The sequence below is a fragment of the Lissotriton vulgaris genome, chromosome 10, assembly GCF_964263255.1.
Source record: "Lissotriton vulgaris chromosome 10, aLisVul1.2, whole genome shotgun sequence".
NCBI classification, from domain to species: Eukaryota; Metazoa; Chordata; class Amphibia; order Caudata; family Salamandridae; genus Lissotriton; species Lissotriton vulgaris.
In genome coordinates, this window is record NC_141698.1 from 110550531 (window position 1) to 110570353 (window position 19823).

General features: G+C 51.5%; 1 protein-coding gene across 1 annotated transcript in view; it reads left to right on the plus strand.

The window, feature by feature from the left end:
• Positions 1–11717: 11717 nt before the first annotated feature.
• Positions 11718–19823, plus strand: part of LFNG (LFNG O-fucosylpeptide 3-beta-N-acetylglucosaminyltransferase) — a 34651-nt gene continuing 26545 nt past the window's right edge. Inside the window, exon 1 of the mRNA XM_086940628.1 lies at positions 11718–12195. Coding sequence (XP_086796754.1) covers positions 11875–12195 — 321 coding nt within the window. The 5' untranslated portion in view covers positions 11718–11874. The remainder of the gene's footprint in view (positions 12196–19823) is intronic.

Genomic DNA, 19823 nt, shown 5'->3' on the forward strand with positions numbered 1-19823 from the left:
GGCCATATTTACAAGGGGTTAACACCACCAGAACGTCACTTTTTGCGACATTCTGGTGGCATTAAGTCCTAGGCCTTATTTACAAGGTGGCGTTAAGCCACTTAAAGTGGCTTAACGCTGCCATGTAAATAGTACCCCTATTCACGCAGCCCTTAGCGTGAAAGGGGTGTGCAATGGGTGTTGATGTGGGCGTTCCACCACAACACCCATTGCTTTTTGATGCTGCCCCATATTTACAAGGTATGGGGCAGCGCCCAGATTAAGACCAGGAAATACTTGGTCTTAAACAGGCGATACGTGGGTAAATGTTTTATTTCTCCTTCCACGCGTGCTGCATTCTACAGCTCACATGGACAGAGAAAATCACCTATTAGGATTGTTTATGTGCAGGAAGGTGTTCTTTCCTGCACATACACAAACACCCTTGCGTCACAGGCACCCTAGCAAAATGGTGCTAAGGTGCTTGCGCTGGTGCTAGGCAGCTTATTCAGCGCCAGCGCTAGGAGAAATGCAAGTGTATGCTGTATTTTTGTGAATACATCGCATTCCTGCATTTTAAAACTGTTGGAGGTGGCATTACCAATTTTGGAGTAACAGTGCGCTCTGCCAGTTTATTGTAAATATGCCTCCAAGTCTGTTAACAGAACTGTACCAGTGTTTACCGCTCTGTAATTGTAAAATGTATTCATTTAGCGCTTACGACCTCAGACGAGGCATTGAAGCGCTTTGTAACGTCAAGCCGGTAAAATGCTTATAGTGCCGTAGGGCGCGTGGATGCAGTGTCGTAATATCTTTAATTAGAGAACGTCAACAGTTGTACTTAATGTAATAAGCCAGGGTAGACATTTCTCTACAGGAGCGCAACGCAGTTTACAGAGCAGAGATTGTGTGTTTGCGTGCAAAGTTAATGATCGCTCTTTTCCGATAAGATTGTTGGCGCTATGGAATCCCACAACATGCAGCTGGTGGAATAAGGGGAGATTCCCTGCCCAGGCTTCTAGTGGAAGGACGCGTTGCCCGAACATGTCTGGGACACCCCGGCTGGCACTGCGCGTCTAGCATCTGCCACGCATAGCTATTAATTTGCAAATCCCCCTTTCCCCTCCAGGCAGGCTGTGGCCAGATCGGTTCCTGCTCTCGAGAACACACAAGACATTTATTTTCTAAAGCTCTCTCGAACATCAAAAAGACGCGGCATTGTCTATTCGGCATGCCAATCTGCCTGGCTATTATTCGCCACCCCTTTGAGCAAAGGTTGGCCAATGGACCACTGCAGGCAGGAGCCCGTGACGTGGGCAAATACTTTCTATTGTTGTTCTCGGTGGGGGACAGAGGCAGTGACAGGACAATGCAAGCTGTTTATCTGCGCCCTCGGGGGGGGGGGCTGTGAGGGCGGGGCTGGGTCCCCTCAGACCTCTGCTTTCCCGCCTTTTTCTGGCAGCCTTGCACCTGTAAAGAACTCCTTGGAGCCTGCTCACCGGGCATGCGAGGTACCATCTGTCATAAGGTGACCAGCGACCCGTACTGTTTGCTTTGCAAGGCCCAGAGAGAAGTACACAGTACTGATGGTGAGTAAGGCCTCCAGCATCCACACCAATAGAACCGGTTCAGGCGTGACGTTGGACCAAAAAAGGCTTTAACTGTCGCCTGCCTAAAACTGCCACTACTTCAGAAGACTTTATTGGGGAAAATACTTCCCCTCAATTTTTCCAGAAATCTCCCACTTTCCCTGTTATAACATGTTGGCTTGAACTCTACACTACTGGGTGGTTTTTGAGGGTCAGTGAGGCCCACAGTACTGGCTGATGTGTGAGGGTCAGTGAGGCCTACAGTACTGGCTGGTGTGTGAGGGTCAGTGAGGCCTACAGTACTGGCTGATGTGTGAGAGGGCCAGTGAGGCCAAGTGAGGCCAATAGTAGTGTCTGATTTGTGTGGGCCCGTGCGGCCCACAGTACTGTCCGATGTGTGAAGGTTGGAGAGGTCTACATATCTGACTAATGCATGAGGGTCAGTGAGGCCTACAGTACTGGCTGATGTGTAAGAGGGTTACACAGTACTGTCTGCTTTTAGAAGGCCGGTGAGGCTCACACAGTACTGTATGCAGTGACATGGGTGCAACACAGGCGCCTGCAGCACCCGCAGTGCAAGGGGTCTCGACAGCTCAGGGCTCTATTTACTTTCAGGCCTATGAGTTTCTATAGGGTACAGGAGTCTAGGGGGCCTGGGACAACATTCTGTAGGAAGGCCATGACAATTTACATTAGGTCCTTGTTAGTTGAGAGCAACAGCAAGGCCTGCACAGTAGTGTCTGCTGTGTGAGGGTCAGTGAGGCCTGCACAGTAGTGTCTGCTGTGTGAGGGTCAGTGAGGCCTGCACAGTAGTGTCTGCTGTGTGAGGGTCAGTGAGGCCTGCACAGTACTGTCTGCTGTGTGAGGGTCAGTGAGGCCTGCACAGTAGTGTCTGCTGTGTGAGGGTCAGCGAGGCCTGCACAGTACTTTCTGCTGTGTGAGGGTCAAAGAGGCCTGCACAGTACTGTCTGCTGTGTGAGGGTCAGTGAGGCCTGCACAGTACTGTCTGCTGTGTGAGGGTCAGTGAGGCCTGCACAGTACTGTCTGCTGTGTGAGGGTCAGTGAGGCCTGCACAGTACTGTCTGCTGTGTGAGGGTCAGTGAGGCCTGCACAGTACTGTCTGCTGTGTGAGGGTCAGTGAGGCCTGCACAGTACTTTCTGCTGTGTGAGGGTCAGAGAGGCCTGCACAGTACTGTTTGCTGTGTGAGGGTCAGTGAGGCCTGCACAGTACTGTCTGCTGTGTGAGGGTCAGTGAGGCCTGCACAGTACTGTTTGCTGTGTGAGGGTCAGCGAGGCCTGCACAGTACTTTCTGCTGTGTGAGGGTCAGAGAGGCCTGCACAGTACTGTCTGCTGTGTGAGGGTCAGTGAGGCCTGCACAGTACTGTTTGCTGTGTGAGGGTCAGTGAGGCCTGCACAGTACTTTCTGCTGTGTGAGGGTCAGTGAGGCCTGCACAGTACTGTTTGCTGTGTGAGGGTCAGTGAGGCCTGCACAGTACTGTCTGCTGTGTGAGGGTCAGTGAGGCCTGCACAGTACTGTTTGCTGTGTGAGGGTCAGTGAGGCCTGCACAGTACTGTCTGCTGTGTGAGGGTCAGTGAGGCCTGCACAGTACTGTCTGCTGTGTGAGGGTCAGTGAGGCCTGCACAGTACTGTCTGCTGTGTGAGGGTCAGTGAGGACTGCACAGTACTGTCTGCTGTGTGAGGGTCAGTGAGGCCTGCACAGTACTGTCTGCTGTGTGAGGGTCAGTGAGGACTGCACAGTACTGTCTGCTGTGTGAGGGTCAGTGAGGACTGCACAGTACTTTCTGCTGTGTGAGGGTCAGTGAGGCCTGCACAGTACTGTCTGCTGTGTGAGGGTCAGTGAGGCCTGCACAGTACTGTTTGCTGTGTGAGGGTCAGTGAGGCCTGCACAGTACTTTCTGCTGTGTGAGGGTCAGTGAGGCCTGCACAGTACTGTTTGCTGTGTGAGGGTCAGTGAGGCCTGCACAGTACTGTCTGCTGTGTGAGGGTCAGTGAGGCCTGCACAGTACTGTCTGCTGTGTGAGGGTCAGTGAGGCCTGCACAGTACTGTCTGCTGTGTGAGGGTCAGTGAGGACTGCACAGTACTGTCTGCTGTGTGAGGGTCAGTGAGGCCTGCACAGTACTGTCTGCTGTGTGAGGGTCAGTGAGGACTGCACAGTACTGTCTGCTGTGTGAGGGTCAGTGAGGACTGCACAGTACTTTCTGCTGTGTGAGGGTCAGTGAGGCCTGCACAGTACTGTCTGCTGTGTGAGGGTCAGTGAGGACTGCACAGTACTTTCTGCTGTGTGAGGGTCAGTGAGGCCTGCACAGTACTGTTTGCTGTGTGAGGGTCAGTGAGGCCTGCACAGTACTGTCTGCTGTGTGAGGGTCAGTGAGGCCTGCACAGTACTGTCTGCTGTGTGAGGGTCAGTGAGGCCTGCACAGTACTGTCTGCTGTGTGAGGGTCAGTGAGGACTGCACAGTACTGTCTGCTGTGTGAGGGTCAGTGAGGCCTGCACAGTACTGTCTGCTGTGTGAGGGTCAGTGAGGACTGCACAGTACTTTCTGCTGTGTGAGGGTCAGTGAGGCCTGCACAGTACTGTATGCTTTTAGAAGGTCAGCAGGCCTGCAAAATACAGTCAGCTGTGTGAGGGCCAACAAAGCCTGCACCGCGCTGTGTGAGGGTCAGCGAGGCATCCACAGTACTGTCTGCTGTGTAACGGTGATTGAGGTCTGCACAGTATTGTCTGCTGGTTGAGGGTCAGAGAGGCCTTCACAGTACTGTTTGCTGTTAGAAAACCAACGAGGCCTGCACAGTACTGTCTGAGGCCACATCTGCACAGTACTGTCTACTGTCTGAGGGCCATCGAGGCCTGCACAGTACTGTCTGCTGTCCGAGGGCCACGTCTGCACAGTATTGTCTGCTGTCTGAGGGCCATCGAGGCCTGCACAGTACTGTTTGAGGGCCACGTCTGTACAGTACTGTCTGCTGATTGAGGGCCACGTCTGCACAGTACTGTCTGCTATGTGAGGACCATCGAGGTTTGCACAGTACTGTGTGTGGGGGGGGGGGGTGCAGAGATACCTGCACAGTTCTGTCTGCAGTGTGAGGGCCATTGAGGTCTGCATAGTACTGTCTGCTGTGACAATACTTATGCACGTGCACAGCACACTCTGCGATGCGCGAAGCATCAATTATAATAGGCCGAACCATATATTTCTAGAAGACCTGGGCAGCCTGAACAGTACCGGGGGACACACCTCACTTAGGGACTCAACCTATTTTATATTTCCCACTCTTAGGTTTGGGCCATTTACTTGACAAAACCGAAAGAAGGAAGTAAGCACACACCAAGCATCAGAAAAAAAATGAACTTAATTGTACAAGTATAGCTATGGGTCAAAAGTTCTAAGGCGAGTTCAAAAGCTGGCCTCACGCGGGACATGTGTGAAAACAGTGACAGTTCCACTAGCACAGCTCTGCATGAAGGTCAATGAACCCATGAAAAATAAAGTAGCAGCAATGTATCCACATGTCATGTTGCATATCAGAGAATCCACTATTTATCCGCAGGAAGGCAGATAAAGTAGCACAGATCCTGCACGGTTATTTCAGATATCTTGATAAACTGAACTTACTCAGCGCGCTGCAAAGTGCCAGGCAGGCAACTTTTTGGTACAAGCCAGACAGAAGACGCTAGTCACCATAGCTGTCACGAAAACAGAGAGAAAGAGCAAGATAAGGACAAACAGTTCATGGAAGACAAGAAAGCAAGAAAGATGAGAAAAGGAAAGACACTGTGCAGAAGGTGAGTGACTAGGAGGGCCTTTGATAATTCAATGTCCGAAGTACTGCCTAATACCCAGGAAGGGACGATTGTAAAGATATTTCTCCATTTCATGGCAGGTTTATAAACTAGTACACTATACATTAATAATAACTGTGGGTCTAAAGAAACTCAGAACTCTGTGTTCAGAGTGTGTCTAGTCTACTACAAGATACGTTTGGACCCATCACTGTGCGATATGGATACCCATCAGTTACGCATTCTGGACCGCCCTTCTTGTCATCATTTGGGCCAGTCTCACCAAGTGGTATGTCCACAAGGCACAACTAGTACACTTAGATAGTGGTAACTGAAAAGCAGTGCACAAAAAAAATAAGTGAAAGTGTGTAGTAAAAAATGGATAGTGGGTGCAGAAATGACTTTAATGAAAGGCAATCCACTTCCAAGATTAAAAAGCGTGAAGTGCAAAATAACAGTAGTTTTAAACAAATATCTACTGCATGTATGGAAAGGTCGACATGTTTCTGCAGTTAACAGATACTTAGTGTATCACCTGCTTCTTCAGGACCAAGAATATATTTTGCTACTGCTTAAAAAGGTGCGTGCGTGCATAATAGAAATTAAATAAATATTGGGATATCACCTGAGTAGGCCCTCTCAATGCTCCTGTTTAGTAGAAGCTGATTTCCACAAACGAGAGGAATCATGTGCAGACGACACATATAAAAGAAAACAGAGAAAATGGGACAACACATTAATGGAAGTTATCACTCCTGAGTTTTAACAGTTGAAATTACTTGTGTACTTGTATATCTCAAGTACATTACCCAACCATTTATTATTTAGATGTGCCTCTCACTCACCTAGAGTTTGAGGGACCGGCGCCGCTCCTCACCTGGCCACAGCTCAGGAAATAGGGGCACCGCTCTATTTTAAAACCACAAAAATAATAGTGAAAATCCTCATAGCAACCGCCAAATCACAGTCACAGATCCGTCAACTTGTTACAATTATCCTGTGTACAATGGTAATGAACACATCTTATTGTGCCTTACACTCGTTCTGTTTTGTCAGAGTGCTCACTAGATGTGTTCCAACCAACAGGAAAACAATTCTATCCATTGCGGGTAGAGTAGTTTTGTTTTAGATGTTAAAAACGCCTACTATAATAGGTTTCTATTCCACCACATAGTTTCCCTACTACATTTCCCATGAGCCCATTTGACGCATTGTAATGACGTACGCAGCCCTCGCCGGTGTGTATCGGCGCATGCGCATTAGCTCTGATACGTTATTGACGTTTCTCCCTCAGCTAGACATACGGCGTGTAAACATTTCCCGGTGCCTCCCCGAACAGCGCAGATGCCTGACTGGAGTACCGACGGAAAGGTATGCTTAAAATCGCCGTCGGAAACTGGATTGCGCGCTAATCCTCGCTGGTATTGTGCGCTTGAGCTGATCTTTGCAGCGTCGCTGTAATATTAATATCCTTAGATACCTGTTCGGCAGTAGGCGTTTTTAACATCTAAAACAATACTACTCTACCCGCAATGGATAGAATTGTTTTCCTGTTGGTTGGAACACATCTAGTGAGCACTCTGACAAAACAGAACGAGTGTAAGGCACAATAAGATGTGTTCATTACCATTGTACACAGGATAATTGTAACAAGTTGACGGATCTGTGACTGTGATTTGGCGGTTGCTATGAGGATTTTCACTATTATTTTTGTGGTTTTAAAATAGAGCGGTGCCCCTATTTCCTGAGCTGTGGCCAGGTGAGGAGCGGCGCCGGTCCCTCAAACTCTAGGTGAGTGAGAGGCACATCTAAATAATAAATGGTTGGGTAATGTACTTGAGACATACAAGTACACAAGTAATTTCAACTGTTAAAACTCAGGAGTGATAACTTCCATTAATGTGTTGTCCCATTTTCTCTGTTTTCTTTTATATGTGTCGTCTGCACATGATTCCTCTCGTTTGTGGAAATCAGCTTCTACTAAACAGGAGCATTGAGAGGGCCTACTCAGGTGATATCCCAATATTTATTTAATTTCTATTATGCACACACGCACCTTTTTAGGCAGTAGCAAAATGTATTCTTGGTCCTGAAGAAGTAGGTGATACACTAAGTATCTGTTAACTGCAGAAACATGTCGACCTTTCCATACATGCAGTAGATATTTGTTTAAAACTACTGTTATTTTGCACTTTTTAATCTTGGAAGTGGATTGCCTTTCATTAAAGTCATTTCTGCACCCACTATCCATTTTTAACTACACACTTTCACTTATTTTTTTGTGCACTGCTTTTCAGTTACCACTATCTAAGTGTACTTGTTGTGCGTTGTGGACATACCACTTGGTGAGACTGGCCCAAATGATGACAAGAAGGGCGGTCCAGAATGCGTAACTGATGGGTATCCATATCGCACAGTGATGGGTCCAAACATATCTTGTAGTAGACTAGACACACTCTGAACACAGAGTTCTGAGTTTCTTTAGACCCACAGTTATTATTAATATATAGTGTACTGCTTTAGGGGTTATAACTGTGTCTGGGTCTTTAAATATTTCCCTTGGACCCTATTCTCTCCGTATGTGTTGTTACTTAGGTTTATAAACTATACATTGGCATTGTGCAGAGTACAGACCCTATACCAAGGCCGGCACACTCCAGACTGATTAAGAGAGCTGTCTTAGGGTGGCACATAACTGGCTAGAGTCTTAATGTTTACGTTTTGGGTACTCTCGAACTTGCATGTTTTAGGCTACCACAGATATGGAGCACTATGTATAATTTTTTCTTGCTACAGCTTACATCCTTAGATTGCTTGCAATCTCAGAAAGTCACCCTCCACTATAGCCATAAAACCCTACATGAAAAAACTGAATATGACTTAATTCCACTTGATTCATTTGGGCTTGATTCCTCTTCTTTCTTTATTCAGAGTGACCCTCTTCTTCCCTTTCATTCTCTGCATGCTTTCCATTTCTGAGTATAGCGTCCTCTCAGTGCCATGTCTGTCTGCCTCATTCTCTTTTATTATATTTCTGCGAAAGGCTGACATCTAATTTCATAGATCTTACCATCTCCTGCTTTAAGGCTCTGTCCCTGCAACCTAACATTGCTTAATTTCCGCCAGCCTATCTATCTCACCAGCCCTTAACCTGAATCCACAAAGGCCCATTAACCCCTTCACTGCTGCGGCTATTCCGCCGCAGTGCTAAGGGAGTGGGGGGGCCGCGCGGCGGTCCCGTGCTCATGACGGAACCGCTCCGTCACGGCACGCGGGTGAGCTGTGCTTGTGACGGAACGGTTCTGTCACTGCCCCGCCCGCGCTAGAGAACGTTAGCGCAGGCGCGGAATTCGCACCGCGCAGGCGCGGCGCGGCGGCCGTGACGGAACCGTTCCGTCACCAGCACAGCCCACCCGAGGCTCGTGACGGAACGGTTCCGTCACGAGCATGGAAGGGGTTAATGATCACACCTAACTGGTATCAATGTCATCTACCACAAAGTAACTGGAGTAAACGCATGCCATGTTTTGTTTTCCTTGAGAGCACACGACTAATCGTAATAACCAACATTTAACCACTGGATTAACCACTAACTTTTGGTTCCAGAGTAGTGTGCTAGTCGCTGTAAAGGTATTTGCCTTGTCAGGGGTAGTAAGCGCTATATAAATGCAATTACAATTACAATATCCATCTGGACAACTCAGTGGGTTGAGTGCGTGCTGCAGAGATGTTTGTTAACCGGCAGGTCAAATTTCCGTATTTTTGAGACTTGTCCAATAGTGTGATTGAGCTGGCTGATCACAACATCAATCACTATTCAGGCACCAAGAAGGAAGTTGGTTTCTATTTTCCAGATGTTCTGGAGACTGCTGTATAGGGTAGGAGCACCTCAGCTGCAAACCACAGTAGAAAGCTTCGCCGCTTCTTGGATAAGTCTATTAATTAATTTCAAGCTTCACATATCTAAATTGTTTTGAGGTTCAAACCAGGGGCGTGGCTGTGTGCATGGGCGTATGTTCCATTGATGCAGCAGGGGCAGTGGCACCGGAGGCCCGAGGTGCCCAGTGAACCCTGATTATTGCTGGATTTCCCAGTTCAAACATCAGCCAGGGGGGCCGTTTTCTTGCTTGCACTGAGGCTCATGACACAGTGGCTATGAGGAACTAGCATGGAAAGAGGTCCCCGCAAATAAAGCATTTCAGAGCGTGTAATTTTAGTTGTCACAGGAATAAGTGGCCCTGTTCTGATTTCTAAGAGATGCAGCATCAGGCTAATGCAATAATCTAAACAGCACTCGTCCGTGCTGTACTGTGCGCACTGCCATGCTCCGGAGCATTGCGCATGTGCAGGTGCACAGCAATGCAGTGCACACCTGTGTTGCGCACGTGCGTGCACTGCAGCCTTACTTGCATGCAGCGTTTCATTGCCAAGCTGTGGATTCTCTGCTGCAGCCTCCGGTGCAGCACGGCTTGGCTGTGCTCCACAGTCTGTAATCTAGAACTTCTCTACTATGCAGCTATTCTCAAGTACTCCCTTGATGAGCTATGCACACACAAGCAGGGCAGGGAGGTCCTAAACACTTAAAAGATATTCATGCCTCCATAAATATCGAATGAAAATGTAAACAATAAGAAAACGTAAAATTAAATGTTATTTTTCTAAATGAAGCAAAACTTTCCAGTGAGATGGGAAATTATGTTCATTTTTTGTATACGTCCACTTTATTTATAGGTTCAGCTGCATCACTTGCAGTTTTGCACCATATGGCCCATGGTGAATTCGGTAATGGAACATTTCTGTGCCATGTGGGGTCGAGCTATTCAGTACTATAGACACCCCGCCCGCAGGGCAGCCTTGTTGCATTATGTGCGTACAGTCAGGCTGTTGTGCAGACTGCTGACAGTGCTGTGTGTTTACCCTGCTGTCGATTTAGTCCTACACTAGGGGCGTAACGCAGGGGGTCCCCAAATCTTACAGAGCGGCTCCCTTTTGCCAAGGCAAATTCATATCTGAGATGTGGGGGGGCTCAAGGGGCTTCTTCACATTCTGTAAAGGGGGGGGGGGGGCATCATTTTACATTACAGCACTGCTCTGCAGTGTTATGAACACACAGGCTGCGCCAGTACGGAACAGAAGTATTCAGTAGGAACACGCAGCACTGCTTAACTGTGCACAAACTGCCTGGGTGCAGGCCTGCACTGTATACATACACTTGTGGCATAGAATCTGCAATGCAACACGGATCTCTCATAGATGCACGCGCTGCAAGGCAGAAAAGGGGTTAAAGGGGCTAACGTTTTTATAGGGTACCTTTTATTATTTTATGGACAATCTGACCTAAATGGGATAATGCAAATGCCGAAAGAAGCGGCAGTTGTTTCAAAAGTGTGCACTGCCCCATGAAAATTGGAAAGGGTTCAACCCAGGAGTGTCGCTCAGCTATATCGTATAACCCCCCCCCCCCCCCCCCCTGCAGTACAGCGCCCCTGCACAATACATCCACAGCAAGCAATTTACTCAGCGCGTCGCTATTGCACTACGCACCCCACTGGCAGCAATGTGCACACACAAGCAGTGGCGTACCAAGGGTGCAATGGCCTGGGTAAAAGCATGGCAAATGCACCCCTCCCCCTCCAAACCTATTACTGCGGAAAGGGCTCATAAATACAACTAGAAACATACTTCAGTGGGCTTCTGTGCAACGGTGCCCCTGCACCTGTTGCACAATTGGTAGCCTCTTCAAATAGCCAATCAATCTGCAAAGAAGAGGTGCATCGATATGTAGTCTAGAGACGTGCACCCCTACTGCACCATCCATACATACATCATGCAGCGATGCACTCCTGAAGTATGTGCATATACGTGTACTTCGGTCTATGCTATAACACACGTACAGCCTGCCCTGCGGTGCTTGTGAACTGCCCCCACCCTCCACGCCTTGTGCGCGGCTCCCGCGCTCTTCTCCCGGGCTGTCAGAAGCCGCCTGCAGGGCACGGCCGGGGCTCGCTAGGAATCCTCCTCTCTGCCCCCCGCAGAGCAGCCTGGCACGTGTGACAAGTAAACGGAAGGCCGGTGGCAGACCGGAGCCACGCCCACCGTCGCGCTCTCCAACTCCGCCTTACAAATGGTCAGCCTTCATCGTAACCACGCCCCCTGACAGCACTGTACAGCAACCAGAAGACGCCCACAAGACAGTCCGGCACGAAGCCCCGCCCATTAGAGCGCGTTTCAACAGCCCTCGTGCTTAATATTTAGCATAATGCCGGCGCGGTGGGCGTGGTTTGCGCGGGGGGCGTGGTCTCCCGCAGGGGAGGTTTTATAATGCCCGGCTGCCAGCAGAGAGTGGCATTGCCGTTGAGCGCACTGAGAGGAAGGTGACAGTTGGGTGATTGGTCACAGTGGACGTTAAGGTGAAAGGTCAGAGCACTAGGAGCCAATCAAGGGCTGGGATTGTAGGATCTCCGCTGCCATCCCCGTACAGGACCTGCCAGCCTCCGAGCCATGGCCTCCTGCGGCCGCGGGCTGCTGCTCGCCCTCCTGGGCTCGCTGCTCCTCTGCGCCCTGGTCGTCCTCATGGTGGAGCACCGGCGGCGGAGCTTCGCGGCCCCGCAGGCGGCCGCCCCGCAGACCTTCTCGGCGTACATCAGCACCCTGCGGCGGGTCAGGCGGGACGTGGAGCCCGCGGCCCCCGAGAGCCCCCGGCCCGTCCTGGAGGAGATCGGACCGCAGGACGTGTTCATCGCCGTCAAGACCACCAGCAAGTTCCACCGCTCCCGGCTGGACCTGCTCATGGAGACCTGGGTGTCCCGCAGCAAGGAGCAGGTGAGGGGGGTCCCTGCGAGCAGGTGTATGGGGGTGGGCAGTGGGGTCAAGTATGTGAATGGATCGCTAGAACCTACCGCGATTACCAGGGGTCCCTCTTGATGTATTCCGACAGCATCTGTCATTTTGCCAGTTTTCCGCTTTTTTCATGTTCCTCTTCCACTTTTTGCAAATGTATGGGTTACCGATGTCATTTTTACTCTTTTCCCACAAAATGTTCACACGTTGCTGCAAAAAACCCTTAGCTAAGTTGGCCACGTGCAGTGTCAGTGGCATATGGGTAGTGAGGGCCCCAGGGCCGAGGGTAGCCCAGTTTGCAGTGGTGGGAAGGAGTTCAATGGTTGTGAAAGTTGACACCAGAAGTGTAATGTAACGGGACATGTGGAACTTGACTCAGTGGAGCGGGTGGTAAGGGGGATAAAGGTGGGCACGGAGCAGGGTTAATAGGCATGTCAGTGTATGCATGCACCAAGATGTAGATGCCGGTGACAGCGGGTCAGGGGCCAATCTGTGACTTTCCAAAATAGGCGTGCGTCGGTCGCGTGCAGCGCACCAGTGTGAAATGCAGAAGTTACTTACCAGTGGTGCTCTCATTCCCAATAGCACTTTCGCCCTCCCCGTTGCCGCGCACGCCGGAGGTGCTCTGAGTGACACTCTGCCCATGGACCATGGCGTCCTGGTGTGACTGCCTCCCACTCCATCCTCCGCTTGCCGTGTTGGGGGGTGAACGAGTTAGACTTCCGTTTGTGTGAAGTGTGCAGTTCTCTCCGTCAAGTGATGCAACACGGGGTTCCTTTGCAGCGCCCTCCAGTATGAGCTTCTGGGCGCTACGCAAAGCGAATAGCAGACTGCGCGACCCCTTTACCTAAGTGTGAAATGCTGGGAAGTTAGAAAACACCCAGCATTGAGGTGGCAGTGAATGACACGCTTGCACGACTGTCACCATTGCCAGTTCCCATCCATAACCAGTGTGTGCTAGGTTCACAATTCTGGTGCGTGATATATTTGTTATCCTATCTCAAGAAAGGCCATTTGGAACGTTTTACTTTTTGCGGGGCTGTGTGCATGGAGAGTGTGGGTGGAGAGCCAGGGCGGGGGTGGCGCCTGCCCACGACCCCGTGTCGGTAGATGACTGTGGGAGAGTCGGCTCCCGGTGCATGTCTGGGATCTTCGCTTCTCACCCTTTCACCACAAGACGCCACCTCAGAAACCTCCAATCGCCTCGGGGACCGGCGGCGAGTCCTCATTTCCTCCGCAGTGTGTGGCTTTTGTTGAATCATCTGAATTGCTGCGCTCTTGAAATATAACCTTTTACACACAGCCCCTGCCCGTGGCTAGCGTTTTCCGCACTTCAAAGCGGGTGCCTACCAGAGAGATGGGCCCCGCTGTTGCCATTGAAGGAGGGGGCCGGCTAACGTGAAACACAAGTTGCCCATTTCTTTCTACAGTGGTCCAGTCCCTATGGGTAGACGCTATCCTCCCCACCCCCACTGGAACCGCAGCCCGGATTCAATGACAGGATTAAAGGCATTCTTTCCCCTTCAGGGAAACTCGTATTCGGTTGCTCACATCCCGTGGCGCCTCCTCCCCTCCACTACAATCCCCCACCAGCGAGTGCACTGGGCTCCAGAGACAACGGAGTATGCCAAGGGAAGCGCCTTGAGTACAGCGCTTCCCAGCAAAGACTGGTTAAAATGACCATTCAAGTCCATATCCCCAGAGAAGGCAGGAATCCAGAAAATCCAAATTTGCATAGACTGGCCGGTAGAGTACTGTGTCCACTGTCCCTTGCAATTTAGGTGGACTTAAGGGGACAATACGTGAACAGGTAATTGGCCAACAAGTGCGTGCATCAGAGTGCTGATTGTTTTAATCCCACATTGAATGTGGGGCCACATGAAGAGCAGCTCTGAAGATAGAGGCCCCTGCGGTGATGGTGACAGTCAACTGAGCGCTTGATGCTAAGACGTTTGCAAGCTTTTCCTGCTCAAGGCGCTTCCTCATAATTGAGTCCATAGGGTGCATCGAGATTCTTCCTGATAAATAAGATAAGAGGTGGATTCGCTTTTTATGCTAACGCTGCTCCCGGGGTAGCTGTTTGCCCAGGATCACACCATGCGCTGTGTAAACTGTCTTGGGACTCTTGTTTTTCTAGTTCTACGGGTAGCATCGTCACTGGAGCACATCGTCTTAGTGCAGGTAATACAGATGCTGTGAGGCATTGTGTGTGCCACAAGTCAGCGTGCTAGTGTTAAAACTGACCCCAGAGTTTTTAGTGTAGAAAAGGAGAACAGACTGTTTCTCCACAGAAGCCCCTAGTGAATGCTTAAGATGCGGGTCATGCCTCGCACTCCTCCAGCCATCCTCCCCCATCATGGGTGAATGCATCGGGCCTGGTCCCAGCGATGGGTAACTCACGGCGCATTAATGAGGCGCAGTGTTGGGCAGGCAGATGCCTGTTTATTCCCTCCCCCCTTTCTCCGCAGCTTGCGGGTGCAGTGCAGCGTGAAATGCGATTTGTGTCGCTGTGCTGGGCCTGTCAGCCGGGGAACAAGGACAGGGCTCCTTAGCATAATGGGCTGCTCCAAGGGGTGGGGGCCTGTTCTCATGGTGGCGCCCCGGAGGAAAGCATGTGCTGATGTCGCCGCCCCCCCTTCCTTGGCTTACCAGACATGCTAATCAGTTGTTTATTTGGATCTGCATTCAGCATCCTTATGCTGCGTGTATTGGGGGTCTCTAGTCGTCCATCATGGGGGAGCTATACAGACCGTGTCCCACGTCAGTTATTGGCAACCAGTATATGGCTCGATCACACTGAACAAGGTGATGGGTTTCCAGTAATTGTGTGCGGTTGAGGAACTATGCCTCTTGGCGCTATAAATTCAGCGCTTCAAGTGAACGCGGTTGTGTCATAACTCCATAGAACTTGCCCCTAACTGCGACCAGGGCTTGTGGCTAGCCTGCGTCTGCCTTCGCGGAGCTGGCTTCTAGTCCATAGTTTCCAGAACAGTTTGCCATCTCTGACATGCCTTTGCAGAAGCAGACCCTCTTTTATTGGTCCATCAGAAGACTGGGCCTTAAGTGGCAAAGCAGGGTGCCCTTTACCCGGGCGTACAACATCCCAGGCTAATACATGATGTAAGCCGCCTGCACGGTGGAGGCCTGGCAGAGACTCTGAGCCTGACACTAGAAGGCTAAAGCGATGGCCGACCCAACTGAGGTGGCGCCAGTAAGCACTGTGTCAGGAGGGGAAGCGCGGGACCAGTACGTCACATCCTGGCTGCTGCACTTCCCTTTGCAATGAGACCCCCTTACCCTGCAGCCCCATTTGTTTGTCAGGTGCAACTGAAGGGTGTAAAATTGACCCTGCATCTGTAGGATATGAAATGTGTGCACGCCACGGTCTGCACCTTCCAGATGCCACGCACCGAGCGCCTTCTGATCTGTTGTATTTGGGGAGCTACGGGTGCCAATCAACCCTGGCATGTCCATCAGGGTGCCACGGGGACCCGTTGTATGGATGTACCAGTGCTTGATCCCCCACAAGACCAACCTGCAATCCCCACCCACCTCCAAAGCCTGCTCACTGACCACAAATAAAGGGAACCCTCCTCCGACCAGCCCCTTGGCCTCTTTTACGAGTGCCATCCTTCCAGACGAAGGGGGAAGGGACCTCGGACAGAGGGATGCTCCGCGCATTCTTAGTGACATCCATGGGAAGGCGCTGGTGCTTTCTTCGAGGTGCTTTTTGTCTCGCCCGTGTCCGCCTGGGATGTTTGAGTTCCCAGAGGCCGAGCCTGTGCTCTCACGCTGTCCCCAAGCGCACGCTAACAAAGCCCCCTTTCTCCGGCCCATAGAAAGGCTTCCCAGCCCTTGTGTGGGGGGCTTTCCATGGGAACGCGGGAGCCCCAGCCGCTGCGTCCAGGTCAGGTTGCCTAGAGATGAGGGCGGCGTGGGCCTCCGCTCCCCGGCTCCTTTGACAGCCTTTTCAGTGACACCCCAAGTGCCGCCACTTGACGGACAGCCGTTTGAGAGGAAGCTGATGTTGACGGAACTCCCCGTGGTTCTAAACCGAGGGGCGCTCCGAGGAGGCTGTGGGAATGGACGCGTCCCACCCTGACCTGTCCGGCCGAGCCGCGAGATCTGTCTTCGCTCGAGAAGGTGCCCTGACAGCCTTTGTTGGCTTCTGGGCGACCAGGCATTCTTCTGGGCGACTGGGCATTGTATTTGCTTCTGAAATCTCCCTGGCTCGGGAACTAAAGGCCGTGGTATGTGGAGATCTTAGTTTGATGCACACTCAGGCCTTAGGTGGCTCCCGCCCCGTTCTCCTGCGTCCTTTCCGACTTTGATCAGTGCTTTTCATTAAGTGAAAACCGTGGCCTGTTCGATCCCATTAGATTGCCCCACAGGCTGGCCTTAGCCACGCCCCTGGCCTGTACTGACCCTGCTCTAAGCCTGTCCTGGGCTCCAGGTGCTGTGGTCGGTCTCAGAGCCAGCTGAAAATGGTCTTCCTGTCCATGCCCAGTTATTCAGAATGTGAATTCGACCTTACATGTGCCCAAACCGCCTTGGTCCACCTGTCGGCCGAGAATACATTTTAACATCCAGTCTACGAAGCTTAAAAAAAGATGGTATTTGATCAGTCCTGATCCACCTACCCCCGACCCTGGATACTGATACGTATCCAGTAACTGCTGCAGCTGCCCGCCGCCCATGTGTAATCCAGTCGGACAGTCCTCACCTGTACCCCGCATTGTGGAAGCCCAGCTAGGCACCCATCAATGGACGCCCCTCATCCCAGCTTCCTCTGGGTACACTGGGGCATGGGTTGTATGGAGTCAGAGCCCAGCTGTAAGCTAGTCTACCCTAACTACACTGAACACTACCACAACAGGAGCACGGACAGTCCGCATCTGTACCCCGCATTGTGGAAGCCCAGCTAGGCACCCATCAATGGACGCCCCTCATCCCAGCTTCCTCTGGGTACACTGGGGCATGGGTTGTATGGAGTCAGAGCCCAGCTGTAAGCTAGTCTACCCTAACTACACTGAACACTACCACAACAGGAGCACGGACAGTCCGCATCTGTACCCCGCATTGTGGAAGCCCAGCTAGGCACCCATCAATGGACGCCCCTCATCCCAGCTTCCTCTGGGTACACTGGGGCAAGGGTTGTATGGAGTCAGAGCCCAGCTGTAAGCTAGTCTACCCTAACTACACTGAACACTACCACAGCTGGAGCACGGACAGTCCGCATCTGTACCCCGCATTGTGGGAGCCCACCTAGGCACCCATCAATGGACGCCCCTCATCCCAGCTTCCTCTGGGTACACTGGGGCAAGGGTTGTATGGAGTCAGAGCCCAGCTGTAAGCTAGTCTACCCTAACTACACTGAACACTACCACAGCTGGAGCACGGACAGTCCGCATCTGTACCCCGCATTGTGGGAGCCCACCTAGGCACCCATCAATGGACGCCCCTCAACCCAGCTTCCTCTGGGTACACTGGGGCAGGGGTTGTATGGAGTCAGAACCAGGATGTCCCCAACCTCTACCACCACCCACCTATCGCTCCACAGTGTTATGAGGACCACGGTAGGCCACAGGAAGAGTCCAGACAGGTTGTAGTGTTGAGAGGTCCCTACTCTCGGACCTTAACCATCTTCCACTCTGTAGAACACACCCAATGCACTGGGGAGCCCCCACCACAAGCTGGCAGTGCACCCCGGCTCCAGCACCACCCCATGGAAGGCCCCACCACTGGACAGCACTCAGCAATAAAAACAAGCAGTGTTTGTGTTTGTTTTAGAAGCCAGGTGGGCCTTGTGCGGACCAGTGGTGCTACGACTAGTGCAACCAGTGACCTTTTCCAGTCTTTGAATATCCTTCCGGTGTGAACTGTGAGCCCATCAGGTATAATCCCATCACTCCGTTCTCAGCCTCCCATTATCGCACACGTCACAATCCCCTCATGGGTCCTGCCAGGACCTCCCTCGGTCTGAGGCTTTTGATTGGGGGTGGAGGTCTTCTGGACCCTTGTAGTGGTTGAGGGTGGAGTGGATCGGTTGCTCTAAGCCACAGGTGTATTGTTACCCCCTGTAAGGACACCCTCGATAGCAGCTAAAGCCTGCTGGTGGTGTGAGGGCTGGTCCACGCTGCTCTAAGCATGAATGGCAGGGACATGTGCTGAAGGGGCCTTTTTCTTCCGGGATAGGTCTCTATCCCCTCCCTGGACCGGGCCCTGCATGTTCCCATTGTTTTTGCTCTGTATTGTTTTGTCAACAGAAAATCTTTCAAAACGCGAGTTTGTGCCAAAGCTGGAGGGCGCGGCGCCATTTACAGTAAACCTGCCGCGCTTGTGGATAGTAAATACACCGGCGTTTACCGCCCACCCCACCTTGAAAACGGGCCCCCACCCTCGGCGCGCTGTGAGCGGTGTTTGGCAACCAGCCGGGAAGTGTAAATTGTTTCTACAGCGCGGCGACGGGCTCCCGGCTTGGGGTAACAGGCCTCGGTGATGCCAGCCGCAGACAAAGGCCTGCCGGTGGGCAGTGCTGGGGAAGAATAGCCATTGTCCGGAGGGGCCCTTCCTCCGCGCACACCCCGGCTCCTACTTCCTGTGTCCGCCGGGCCATTGTTTCTAGCACGGCTAATTATAGCCTCGCTCGTCTACGGTGGCCCTTCAGTGACATCTCTAGCCGGGTGGATGTGGAGAGGTCAACAGAGCTGATGCCTGTTCTAGTCATATGGTCTACATGGTGGGGATAGCTCCCGGCGGCAGCGTAACCACGTTCCTTACCAATCGTGCAGCAGGTGCAGTGCACCCGGGAACGAGTTATAGGTACATCACACCCTAAATGCATTTTTTTTGTTGCTTTATACAGCGCGAATTCCTCAGCATTTGTGGTGTGAAAGGATTATAGCTGTTATTTGCTACCAGCAGTAGGTGGGCGCTTTCTCTTTGTGTGCAGTATCAACCAGGACCCCTGCAATTATGCGGCTGCCCAGAAATGAAAGTTATTGCACAAGACAAGGAAGCACCATTTGTCATGATTCCAGCAACTTTAGATGTAATTATAGATGGTAACAGTGAATTACGGTGACGTTTTTCACCAAGGGGTTCTGAGCACATCAAATAGACAACTAGTTGTCCATGACGTCACTCAGAACGCCGATAGAAGCTCTACAAAACAAAAGGCCCGATTCTATTGGCCCTGATTAGCACCAATGACATCCTTGCAGCCTGGGCAGTCCTACGGTCTGGTGATGTAAATGGGCATATGCAGTTTTATTTGAAAAGGAATGCACATACTGCAGCTTTCTGTGTTGCTTGGTGTTGAAAAGAGGCCCGTTTACCCTAAATTCTTCAAAGTTGAAAAGGGGGTGGCCTCCGGGGCTTCGGTGTACCGTCGCTGTGGCAATATTGTAGCCATGTGGCATATGTTCAGCCGAAACTCTGGTTTGATGAGACCCCTCAAATGACGCATTGTTTAACTAAGTGTACGTGAGGTGGGGTGCTTTGGGACGCAAGGCACCCCTCGCGTTCCCTCCCCGACCTAGGCCGGGCTCTCCATGTGGGTGTGCCTTCTGCCAGCATGCCCCTGACGTGCTGCTCTGTGTACAGTCAAC